General features: G+C 48.3%; 1 protein-coding gene across 5 annotated transcripts in view; it reads right to left on the bottom strand.

The window, feature by feature from the left end:
• GAS7 (growth arrest specific 7) overlaps positions 1 to 13507 on the bottom strand; it is a 184419-nt gene that overhangs the window by 99475 nt on the left and 71437 nt on the right. The window contains exon 1 of one of the 5 annotated variants that reach the window (XM_074342191.1): positions 8918 to 8942. The exons of the other annotated variants lie outside the window; for them this stretch is intronic. Within the exon in view, the coding sequence (XP_074198292.1) occupies positions 8918 to 8926 (9 nt within the window). The 5' untranslated portion in view covers positions 8927 to 8942. Of the gene's footprint in view, positions 1 to 8917; positions 8943 to 13507 lie in introns of those variants that run through there. 5 annotated transcript variants of the gene reach the window in all.

Here is a 13507-nt window from a genome sequence, read left to right as displayed (position 1 = left end):
TCCATTGACGGATGACTGGATAAAGAAATTGTGGTGTATTTATACAATGGACTGCGACTCAGCCATAAAAAAGAATCAGATAATGCCATCTGCAGCAGCATGGATGGACCTAGAGATGATCATACTAAGGGGAGTAAGCCAGACAGAGAAAGACAAGTATCATGTGATACCACTTACATGTGGAATCTAAAAAAGTGATACAAATGAACTTATTTAGAAAACAGAAACAGACTCAAAGACATAGAAAACAAACTTACAGTTAAGAAAGGGGGAAGAGGGGATAAATTAGGAGTGTGGGATTAGCAGATGCAAACTACTATACACAAAATAAACAAGGTCCTACTGTACAGCACAGGGAACTACATTCAACAGCTTGTAATAATCTATAATAAAAAAGAATATGAAAAAGTATGTATATGTATATGTGTATAACTGAATCACTCTGTTGCATACCAGAAAGTAATACAACATTGTAAATCAACTATACTTCCAATTTTTTAAAAATGTTGAGCAGACAGAGGCATGGGGGGACCTGGCATGTGCACGTGTGCCCACATCCAGGGGTCCCCCATCTTCCTACAGCCCAGACAAGCCCCTGCTATTCTGCTCTCTCTGCTCCACACAACCAAGTGCTTATCTAACTTCTCTGTGGCAATTATCCAGCATTTTCTGCCAGAGCCACCATCTCTGCCCCAAAGCATGGAAGCAGCAGCTCAGGTGAAGTTGGCACAATGTGTGAATTACCCGGGACTCAGGAACACCCGTGCCAAGATGCCGGCTAACACAGCACACACTGTGTGCGTCCACTTATCTGTCTAGCAAACACTTGCCGTTGCATGTCCTATGCTCCAGACACCCTTCTGGACCGGGAAACCATCGCAGCCAGCAAGACAAACAGGCCTTGCCCAGGGGGAGCTTAAATCCAATGAAGGGAGAAAGTAAGTTTCTGCTCTGAACACTGATGCACATTATCTCACTTAACACTCGCACCGACGCTGGAGGCAGGTGAGGCATCTTAATTTTCAGTTCATTACAAGCACAGCAGGAAACACTTAACGTGACACAACGTGCCTGAATGTTCTCATCAGTTTACGTACAGTCACTCACCCCACCTCCATCACCACCCTGGAGGTATGTCCTGCAAGTACAGATGGTCCCCGACTTACGACGGTCCGACTTAATGATTTCTCGGCATTACGACGGTCCAAAAGCGATACGCTGTAGAAACCGTACTTTGCATTTTGAATCTCGGTCTAGCAAAGGGATCCACTGCTCCCAGTCAGCCCCACAATCAGGAGGGTAAACCCCCAGTCATTCTGGACCCAGGGGACCACTCTTTTTCACTTTCAGTACAGTATTCAATCAATTACATGAGATCGTCAACACTGTATTATCCAGCAGGCTTTTTGTTAGATGATTTTACCTGACTGTTGGCTCCTGTAAGTGTTTGGAGCATGTTTAAGGTAGACAAGGGTAAGCTATGATGTTCAGTAGGTTAGGTGTATCAAATGCATTTTCAGCTTGCAACATTTTCAACTCACAATGGAAATACTTAAGTTGGGGAAGATCAGTATACTCATTTCACAGGGGGAGGAAACTGAGGTTCAAATAGTTGGCAGCCTGCCTTAGGGTGTAAGTGGCATTTACACTTGTAAGTGGCAGCACTGGGTGAGGCTAGACCCAGGTGGCTCTGAAACTTTGTCAGGGTGACAAACCCAAGTTTACACCGTAAACAAGACATGACAGAAGGCAGCCTGAACCTGCATACCTGGCTCCAGAACTCTGAGCGCGTCACCTCTCCTCCGAGCTGCTCGTGGAGACAGCTTCCTGACCATCACCTTGCACAGCTTAACCGCTGGGCACCCTCCAGGGCCAGATGCCTCCTCCAGGACACGAGGCCCAGGGCTCCCACCTCCACAAGGCAGAGAAGGGGCAGGAGGAGTGTTGTTTTCACGTGGCCACAGCAGGTCCTCTGTTGCTTAGTCCCCACAGTGAGTCACCTCCCTCCACAGACTGTGGCCAAAGAGAGCCCCACTGTAGCGGGAGCGCTCAGCTCCACTCTCCTTTTCCGTTTCCCAAGCGCAGCTCTCACCAGGTCGAACATCAGTCACGAAACGCCAACAGAAGTTCAAAGATGCTTTGATAATGAGATTTTCTAATACAAGCAGCTGCCGCTGCTGGACACAGAGCTTCTCAGCTCTCTCACCCGATCCCCGCCTTTTCTGCGACCTCCAGGGTCAGCTTCTCCATCTCCTGTGATGTGTGGGGCTGAGTCTGGTTTTCACACTTGGATTCTTCTGGCAGAGGGAAAGCCTCAGTGGCATGGCCTGGCATCTCCAAGCACATTGTGGGGGATCTGGGGCCTGGAAACCACCATGGTCTTCACTGGTGTCTCACAAGCCTCAGGAACCACCAGGCAGGACACAACTTGAGACAGTTCTCAGCTCTGTGTGACTGTCCCACAGCCGTGCTTCTGGTAAGAGCACCCCTGGTTTTCCTCTGGGGATGTGCTTTTCCCCGACTCTCATTCATCACAGTTTGTGGGGACAGGTGGCCCCCACTTCTCCAAGGAGTCTATCCCCTTGACCACAGTGGCTAGTTCTGGGATGAGCAGGTGACCCAGAGGCTCAATCCCTGGACTTTGGTTGGAATTACTGGGGAGAGGAAGCAGTACTATGATAGAAGGTGAGCCTGAAGCTGCGGATGGTCACCTTGACACCCTACAGGGAAAACTTCCCTGAGAATGGAGGCCACAGAGAAGAAAAGTGACTGGTGAGAAACAGAAGGGACAGGGTGGGGGGCAAAGAGAGACATCAGACTGCTGACACTGTGTGAACCCCTTGATCAAACCATGCCTGAAGCTGACACCTGGAAATGTTTCAGTTATACCAACCTACAAATTTTTCTGTCTGAAGCCAGTCTGAGGGGCATTTTTGTAACATGCAATAGAGTTATGCCTAATAGTCCCTTGGCACAGGCCAGGGCAACAAAGCTTAAAGATCATAAAGTAGAGAGTATTTAGAGAGTCAGCCCTTTTCATCAGCCTGCATTTGTGGTAAGGGCTTCTCCCAAAGATACCTGCATTGCCAGATACCCTCTGTATTACTTTCCTATGGCCACTGTAAAAACTTATCACAGATTTGGTAGCATAAAACAACAGAAGTATGTTGTCTCTCCACTCTGGAAGCCAGAAGTCCAAAATCTGTACCACTGAACTGAAATCAAGGTTTTGGCAGGGCCATATTCCCTCTGGAGGCTCTAGGGGTGAATCCATTTCTTGCCCCTTCCAGCTCCTGGTGGCTGCCAGCCTCCCTTGGCTTATGGCCACACCACTCCAGCCACTGCCTCCCTGATCCTCCTCCTCCTGTTTTGTATGTAATAAAATCACCCTCTGCCTCCCTCTTAAAAGGACAATGGCATTTAGGACCATCTGGATAATCCTCTCATTGTAAAATCCTTAACTTGATCACATCTGCAAAGACCCTTTATCCAAACTGGATACCATTCCCAGGTTCTGGGGATTAGCATGTGGACACAGCTTTGGGAACCACTATCAGCTGCCTCCCCCCAAATCTGGCCAGGTCGGACTGTTGTGTGACTGTGGATGAGACATGCTGCTGTTCACAGCTCCAAGGCCTCACTAGGTCTGCCTGGCTGGGTGCCACAGAACCATGGGGAACTGCTGGGCAGGTCGAGTGGCACTTGGAAAAGAAGTTACTGGGGCGGGGGTGGGGGATGGCTCAGCGGCAGAGCACATGCTTAGCATGCAGGAGGTCCTGGGTTCAATCCCCAGTACTTCCATTAAAATTAAAAAAAAAATATATATATATATAAAGTAAAAAAATAACTGAAGCATAAGTAAAACAGCATTAGAGCAGAAGACATACAGGGAGCAGAGTGCCGAGCACAGCCAAGCAGGGCTGGCACCCCCGGGACGAGGCCTGCTCAGGGACATTTGGAGGAGCTGGAGTCAGGGGCTTGCTTGGGGGTAAAACGCAACTTGACCTCAGAGCAAGATGCAGATAATTAGAATACACCCCCACATGCACCCCAGTTTCCCCAGTGACCAGGAGGGCTGGGGCAGGATAGGGTGGAAGGCCCCATGAGTACTAGAAGCAAGAGGGACAGGGGGAGACAAGAGAGTGTGACAGGAAGCCACGTCCAGCTGGACTGTTTCTTACAACGTAGGTGCTTCCGGCCTGTACCTGCTGTCAAGGGGGCCCTGGCACCAGAGGAAAGGGCAAGCCCGCCAGCTAGAGAGACCTGGAGCTGCTGGTGCAGGTGCTCACCAGCCGGGCAAAGGTGGGGTCTTGCCTCTGGGGCGGAGAACAGAGGCTGGCCAAGCCCACAAGGGTGTCTGGGTGGACCTGGAGCTGAGTGGGTGTCCACCGCAGCCACCCCGAGAGGCCTCAGGCAACCAGGGAAGGTGCCCTCACCCCCCTGATCACAGCAGGAAGCCACCCCCCCTACCCTAGCCACGTGGGAGTGCTGCCACAACGCGAGGTGGAAACAGCTCTAGGGAAACACCGCCATCGAAACCAACTGTGGAGCTTCTGTTGTGGTCTGCAGACCTGGCTCTAAGACAAACTGGGTTCCCCAAAGTGTAGGCGTTTCTATAACACTGGCAACACCCAAGATGAACCCTTAGGTGGTGCCCAAGATGACACACAGGATGCACTGAATTCCCCCAGCAATGAGCTCTGACAGTGGTGGGAAGTTCACCTACCAGGGCTGCTCGCAGAGACTCAGAGCCCAGGGGCTCCGTGGGGGGCTGGTCACACAGGCACCCTCTGCCCGATGACGTATAGCAAAACCCCAGTCTCCCTGGAAAGCAAGTGTTCACAGAAACCACAACACGTGTAAGAACAGTTTCACTAAGAGCCACCCTTATCATTCAGGGAATGGTGGGACCCTTACCTAAGTTCAAGGTCCCGGGTGCCAGGCAAAGACAAACATTGTAAGCAAGTTTTGTAACGGGAGAGGTCTTGGGCCAGCTCTGTTAACTTTCTGCACACAGGCTACAGAATGTTCCTTAGAAGGGACGTCCCCTGCTGTCTGGCCCATTCAGTGGCAGATTCCTGCCACCAACTCCTAGGCAGGCGATGAGTCTATGAAACATTTGTGCTGACGGAGAGCTCACTCCCTCACAAAGCTTGCTAGTCCACAGCTGGCCTGTGCTCACTGATGGCCTCCAGGTGCAAGATTTCATGTTGATGCACACTTCATACAATAATGACCACCACTTACTATCACTGCATCGGGCACTGGGCCCAGCACGTGACATACATGAGTTCATTTAATACAATATTCCCATTTTACAGTGGCGTCAACTATGGTTCAGAGGCATGAAATGATGTGCCCAAGGTCCCGTATTATAGGGTCCCGTTTGACCCTAGAGCTGGATACCCTGGACCCCTACACCCAGCTCCCCCGGGGAGCCAGGTGTCTTTTACCAACCACATTATCATTTTCAGCCTCCCATCATACCACTTCTCCTCTTGTTTAGTTACTATTTTTAGTTGACTTACTTTTTCACTTAAAAAAAAAAAAAGCCTTTCTCACAAAATTTTATAGTATTCTCTGAATGGAAAACTAGTAACATTTGCCAGAAATAGCACAAAAATAACTGCGACTGCAAAACCAAGCAGTTACTGAGTCCCGGCTGGAGCACTACCTGCCGTGGCCGGTCCTCACCCAGCACCGCCGGAAACTCTCCTGAACAGAACCAGAAGCACTGAGGGCACTGCAAAGGGAAAACCCTTCTCCTTTTGTGATTCCGTGCTACTGAAAGCCTTGCCCAGAGACCACGGAGACCCATCCTTGCCCAGTCTTCTGGAAGACGCTACGTGATTACCTTCTGCGCTATATGAACCTGCCCCGTCTGGCTTGTGCCCTGGGGTCATGTGCCATCGGCACCCATGTGGATCCGCTGCTGCTTCCACTCCTGGCCTGTCCCCCTGTTCACCCTCGTTCCTCGTTTCTGCTGCCATGGGCTCCACTCAGCTGGCCTGGCTACTGACCTGACCTCAGGGAGACAAAATGCCAACAAAGATGCTGTCCTTCTGGCCCATTTCCAAAATCAAGAGGAGGCCGGGAGAGAGGGGCAAGTCATAATCTGGGATGTGGGGGTGGGGACAGGAAGGGGAAAGAGCTTACAGAAGCTGGAAATGTACAATTTCTCTAAAACAGGGGACAGTGGAGGGGGTGGATATAGCTCAACAGTAGAGCACGTGCTTAGCATGCTGAGGTCCAGGGTTCAATCCCCAGTACGTCCATTAAAAATAAATAAACACCAACTTAAAAAAAAAAACAGATCAGAGAAAATATATATATATATATATATTTTAATTTTAAATAAAATAAAACAGGGTACTCTGCATTCCAGATTCCTACTTCCCCAACACCACACATGACCCTCTGATGGGGCCCGACCATAGGCTCTGAGCCAATCAGAGTCAGAGGGTCCGCCTCAGAAGCTCATCTGTGGGGTATCCGCAGGCAGAGGGCACCAAAGGACGCCACGCACAGAAAGGCAGCAGGATGGCCGAGAGCTTGGGATTATGAAGCAAAGAGACCCAGGTTCAAGTCTGGGATTCACCATCCCATTGGCGAAGTGACTTCCCACATCTGAGACACAGGATCAAAATAACATATACCCCATGGGGTTGCTGAGGGCTAGCAGGAATTACCCAGCGTCTGGGCTCAGCAAACATTTTTATGGAGCTGGACTCTGAGTCTGAGGCCAAGAACAAGAACAGGACACAGGCGTACTCACCCACAAGTGCAGGGAATGGGGGACGGGCGGAGCCCAGCCTCATCAGCGTCTGTCTGAGAGGTGTGGGCTTAGCCTGTACGTCAGGGGCCTACATATGAAAACCAGGAAATTTCCCATTGAAAAATAAAGATGGCAATCATCTCCTGAAAAACTGAAAAGGCCGTGCTGAAGTTGCCCTGACAGCATGGAGATAAACGTCTCCATCTTCTCTGCCATCCCCTGATGCAGTGGTTTTCAGCCTGGCTGCCAGTGAAAATCATCTGGGAGTTTTAAAGCTGCCTCGATGCCCAGGAGTCCCCTGGCCCGTGAAATGGGATGCCTTGGGGAGACACCCAGAGGCGGGGGCCTTGTAAGCTCGCAGGTGATTCTAATGGTGGCCGAAAGGGCTGCTCTGACATCTCCATGGCCACCACTTGCCTCTTGGGGACAGTACCAGACACGACCTAGCCCACAGCTTACTCGGCCAAAGTTAATAATTAGGAAAGGCTGGGTCCCCAGGACACAAACCAGCATGCAGACCCTGCCAGTGGCCCCTGATTTAACCATCATCCATTCCCCAGCAGCTGTGCAGGCCAGTGTGGTGCCCCTGAGCCTCCTCTCAGGGATGCATCACCTCTGCCCATCCTGGAAAAAACCGACGGACGAAGCTTGTCAGGGTCCATGAACGCACTTGGAGCCGTACGCAGGGAGGCTGCCCCTGCCCAAGGTATGAGGACGGCCCCCAAGGCATTCAAGTTTCCACTCTCCTCCTGAGTAAGAGGTTCTTCTGGCTTCAGAGATGCTTTCTGTAAAACCCTGGAGCCAGACCATACCCAGAGAAACCCCAGGTCCCATCACTTACTGATCAAATGATCTTCTGTCCACAAGCCTCCAGGACCCACAGGAGTTGATAAAAAATGTGGGAGAAAGAACAGAGTGGACCACTTGCCAGCACTGTTTCGGAGACGTGATGGGGAGAGCCAGGGACAGAGGTTCGGGGGTGGACCTCTGGTCTGTCTGGCCCCAGGGTTGGTGCATTATGGATTTACGTGCGATTTAGGGCACTGCCCCCTGGTTTTGTGTCATTTCTCTGAAAACAAGGGACTAAGAAAAATGAAGAAAGCCAGGGTGAGGATGTCACAGTCTCCAGTCTGTGTTATGATTCTGGGCGTACAGGGTGAGCTGCCTGTGTCTTGCTGGGGGCAGGCAGCAACAACGGAGACATAAGAGGAGGTCCTCCCGCCTAGGGACCCGAATGACAGCAAGGCGAAGGCTCGCCGGAATGAAGCAAGGAAACAGGATTCTGACTGCACAGATAAAGTGTGGCAGGGCCAGAGGACAGTGACAAGTGACATGAGAATCACAAAGACGAGAGCGTTTCAGGATGCAATGCGTCCAAACAAGCCAGGTAGCTCAGCCTGAGAAACAGGAAAACGGGGAGGAGGGTGGTCACGGTGCAGGGAGCTTGGAGAACATTCAGGGTTCAGGGCTGGGGACGAGCACACGGGTCATGAAACACAGTTTGGGGCAGTGATACCCTTCCCTGGCCAGCATGTGCTGGGATCTTTCACAGTCACTGGTAAGAATCCTGGAAGTCAGGATGGTTTTCATTTGAGTCTGTTCTCCAAGGATAAGAGTCACTCCGTTGTCCCCGAGGCCCTGGGGGAAGAAGCCACGGTGGCGATGACAGCATGAACCCTTGCTCCATAAAGCATGGGCCACATACCAGCAACAGTGAGCATGCTGGAGACGCAGCATCCAGGCCCCCCCACCCCCCGCCCCTCCTGCATCAGCATCTGCCGTCTAACAAGCGCCCCAGGTGACCTGAGCTCAGGTTAATGTTTGAGAAGCTCTTCTTCGCTGCGCAGGTTATTTTACTGCCTCTCGGGGAACTACCGCGGACCCATCGAGGGCAGAAAAGCCACACGGACAGCTGACGACTTTATAGGTTTCAGCTGAGGCATCTCACCCTGCCCTTTTCCCCAGTCAAATCCAAGGCCGCGTCTGCTGTCTCGGTTCCCAACTCACAGATCCACCCAGGCGATCGCTGATTAAAACAACTCCCCATAGCCATTGAACCTGACAGAGTAATGCCTCTGGATTTACTTGCCCCTCTGTTCACTTACTTATTTACTTGTTTGCCCCACTCATTCAAACACTTACTGGGCACATGCTCTATGTCAGGCACTGCGAAGCAGCAGATAAATGACCCAGAAGAGGTCCCCTCCTGTAAGAGAGAAAGATGGCAGACGGGCAGTCACAGTGCAAAGTGATGGAGGTGTGCAGTGCTAAGGGGAAAAGCCAAGGGGTCCAGAAAGGCCGAGGAGGAGGAGGTGCTGCCTGCAGGGCATCATGATGACATGCTTTCTCTTTGCCAGGCTTTTCTCTTTGCTTCTTCTGCTCCCCCTTGTCTTGCATTTTTTGAGATTGATTGTATTTTCTTTAGTCTCCTTCCAACCCCACAACCTTGGCATTTGTACAGTCTGTTGATACTTACTTAGGTGGTGACACTGACATTTTTAACATGTACACTTGACTTCAAGCACCAAGTTAATCGATAGCTCTTTCCTTCCTCTGAATAACACAAAACCCTGCAATGCTCTAACTTTGATCTCCTCCCACCTACCTCCTAGGTGTCCGCAGATTGAAGATGCTATCAGCGGAAGATGCTTTTTTTCCCACGAGTCTTGGGACAGCCTGGTTATTTACTATCTCCTGCCACTAATCGTTTTTCAGAAAAACTGAAAATTCCAAACTAACTCAAAAGGAAATAGAAAACCTGAATAGATCTATAACCTTCAAAATCAGATGCTGCGGTCTTAAAATCTACCTTAAAAAATGATAATGGGTTTATGTGGTTTTACTGACAAGCTTTCTCAAACCTTTAAGGAAAAGGCAACAGTTAGCCTCTCCCAGAAAGAGACAGAAAAACAATCAATTCCTTTTATAATACTCAGGTACCAACCGTCGAAGATAAACAATGTAAGAATTAAAAGCCTGTCTCCTAACCTCACAGGGCATAGGTATAAAAATCCTAAATACACATTAGCCAATCCTGGGAATTAAAGGATATGAAAACATTAGAACACTCACTAGTTACACTCACCATATTACAAGATTATAAGGAAAAAACAGAATAACCCAGAAACAGAAAAAGTACCAGACAGTTAAAACTCCTCACAAACTAGGAATGGAATTTTCTTAGTCTGATAAACTCTATTAAAAATTACAATAAACGTCACATTCAATGGAAAACACTGGAAGCTTTTCTTTAAAGTCAGGAATAAGACAAGGCTGTTCTCCACCACTGCTTCTTTTCAATAGTGTTGAAGATTCCATAACACAGAAAGGCAATAAAAAGGAATTTTAAAATATTTAAGGATTGCAAAGAAAGAAACTGCAGACCCAGATATTCATTCCCCTTCGAGGTATCTGTCCTAGAGGAACACTCACACATGTGCACAAGGAGAGGTGTACAATGGTTCCCAGTAACCTAAAGTGTCCACCCACAGGGATAAACTATGAGACATGCATGTTCTAGAAAACCAGAGGGCCGTTAACATGAACTAGGTCTACATATATCGACATGGATAAACTTCAAAAACAACGTGTGAGGAAAACCCAGTTCCCAAAAGGGAAATACATCTCATACAAGTTTAAAAACACATGAGACATTAGCAAATGTTATTTTAGATGCATATGTGCTAATAAAAATTTTAAACGTGCTCATGGAAAATATGCATCAACCGCAGACTAAGGGTTACCTCCGGGGAGAGAAAGAGAAAAGGGAATTGAATTGGAGCAACACGCAGGGATTTTTTTTTTTTAATGCCAAGTGATGTGTTATTTTTGACACTTGGCAAGTGTTAATACTTGAGAAATCCGGAGATGGTGATGAGCACATGAAAAATGTTCAATATCGTTAATCCTCAGGAAAATACAAGTTGAAAGCACGATGAGAAACCACTTCATACTCACTAGAATGGCTGAAAAAGAAAATGTTGGTGAGAAGCTAGGACAACGGAAAGCGCATAGGTCTCTGTGAGTGATGAGTGAGGTGGAGAAGATGGTTTTGCCATTTCTTATAAAGTTAAACATACTCTTCCCATAGCATCCAGCAATTTCACTCCTAGGTATTGACGCCACAGAAATGAAAACATGTCCGAAGGACTTATATACAAATGTTCGCAGAATTATTCATAACAGCTAAACACCAGAAACGATGCAAATGTCCGTCAACTGACAAATGGATAAGCAAATCCTAGTATGCTCAACTGATGGAATTCTATTCCTCAATAAAAAGGAATGAACAACTGATGCAATGATATGGATAAATCTCAGACATTATTCCCTGTGAGAGAAGCCAGATTCAGGAGTACACACCCCACGATCTGTTTCTATGAAATCCTAGAACAGGCAAAGCTAGTCTACAGGGCAGAAAATCAGAGGTGACCTCAGGAGATGAGTGAGAGGAGAAGAGAGAAACTGACTGCAAATGGGCAAGAGAGAACTTTCTGGAAAGATGTCCTGGACTTTCATTAGCATGGAAGTTACATAAGTGTATATATTTGTCAAGTCACCGACCTGTACACTTGGATAGGGTGAATTTTATTTTATAGTAAATTATAGCTATGGTAAATTTTATTTATTTATTATGGTAAATTATGATAAATGTATGGTAAATTATATATTTTATGGTAAATTATATAAATTATAGATGATTTTTCAAGTAGGGACAGTAGATACATTGGTTATAATTTTTTTTGTAGACAACTATTATTAAAAATTAAGTGGATTCTACTCTACACTAGAATTTGACACAATGTAAAATGACTATCACTCAATGAAAAATGTTAAAAATAAATAAATAAATAAATAAATAAATAAATAAATAAATAAATAAAATACAAAAGTAAAAAAAAAATTAAGTGGATTCTAGAAAATATTGGTCATTATCGACATATATGGTGGAGCAGGAGGTTTCAGGGGTAAAATGAAGAACTGAAGGCTACCGACGCTAATTCCTGGCCCTTCGCCACAGAAGAGCCATCTTTTTCATCACTGGAACAACCCTGTTAGAAACCCAAGGGTCCTTTGAGATCATCTAGTTCAAGCCTCTCATTTTCAGAAAAGCAGCCCAAAGTGAGATTTGTCCACAACCATTGCAGCAACTGCTGCTTAAGTGCCCACTGTCCTTCACCACTTATTTCAACACCACGCCATTTCTGTTTTTAGGAAATCATCTCTCAGTGGGTACTTTCTCTGTGCATCTCTTAAACACGAAGGGGTCCCCGGGCGGGGGTTCCTTACTTTTCCGCAGAGAGAAGGTGTGCCTGCCTCTAGATGCTCTCTGCTGATCCCTCACGAGACAGGTGGGGTTCCTCCATCACCGCCAAGCACACCTGGCCACACTGGGTCCGCTAGATCGCTCCTGTTAGTCCTACCACCTGGCCTCACACAGCTGAGCACCTTGGCTTCTATGTGCTTTTAGGAGGTTTCCCCAGCCTCCTGCCCATTCTGTGAGCTTCCAGTATCTTTGCAATAAATTCCACTTTGCTTACATCAGCTAGAGTCGGTTACTGAAGTTTGCAACCAAAGAACCCCGTGTGACACATCACCCAACCGGCCCCAGGTAGACTGGGCTCACAGCCCAGAGTTCTGGATTCTTGACAACATCCCTGGGCGTGGCCGCCACCTAGCTCAGTGTCAACACCTCAGTCCCGCTGGGCTGCTGCGACACAGCATGAGAAAATGATCCCGTACTGAGTGACACGTTAAGCGCTCCGCCATGCTTTAATTCCATCCTTCCCACAGCCTGGTCATGTAGGGATTACCCCACTTTACCTATGAGGACAAAAAGGAGGAGGAAGGTATTTTTCCAAGGTCACAGAGCTCATAAGTGGCAGAGCCAGGACTTGAGCCAAACTCTAAAGCCTCACTCTGTTTTGTCTCGCTCAGGCCAGCTCTCATCTCGCTGCCTTGTCTCAAGAAACATTCAGTCTTCTCCTCCTACTTTACAATTAGGTCACCAGGACTTCAAATTAGGCATCAGAGGCATGCCTGGATGTTGGCCACACCTACAAAGTGGCAAGGGGGCAAGGTGGGTGGGGACGGGTCAACCGCATACACTGGGCCAGGACACCCACCCAGAAGAGGGTGACAATGGATTGGGGGGGGGTGATGGGGGTGCAGCAAGGGGTGGGGGGCTGAGGAGGACATTGCAGCTTCAGGAAGAACAGACGTGCCCGGAGAACAGTGTGGGAAACATCCACATCCCTGAGGAGGGGAAGTGAATTCTTTCTGCTTTGAGATGAATGCATGTCCACGTTCCCATGGCAACGGAGCATGCTCACTGTTGTCCACACCTGACAGTGAGGGACTCACGTTTCTGGCATCACATTAGCCCAGTCCTGTCATTAGCTAGTCAGCTGAGAATGCACACACAGGGGGGTGGGGTTCGGGGTGTCCCTCTGAGGCTCCAAGAGCAGAGATCATATCTCCTTTGCTTTGACAGGGCATTTGCAATCCCTGGCTCAGTCCCTGTTGCCAAATCATTGTAAGGAACCTGAATTTGTTCCGGGTGCTCTAACTAGAGGGGATGGTAGCCGAGTTTCAGCTAAAACTGAGGGTAGGGAATTAAACATGACACGAAAAGTCAATCAACTTGGGTTGCACAAGCTGTTGAAATCAATTAAGAACTGCTGGGGAGGTGGAGAATTCCAATTTCAGACCAAAACTTGTTAATAAATCCTG

Source organism: Camelus bactrianus, chromosome 16, assembly GCF_048773025.1.
Source record: "Camelus bactrianus isolate YW-2024 breed Bactrian camel chromosome 16, ASM4877302v1, whole genome shotgun sequence".
Taxonomy (NCBI): Eukaryota; Metazoa; Chordata; class Mammalia; order Artiodactyla; family Camelidae; genus Camelus; species Camelus bactrianus.
This window is presented reverse-complemented; position numbering and strand designations above follow the sequence as displayed.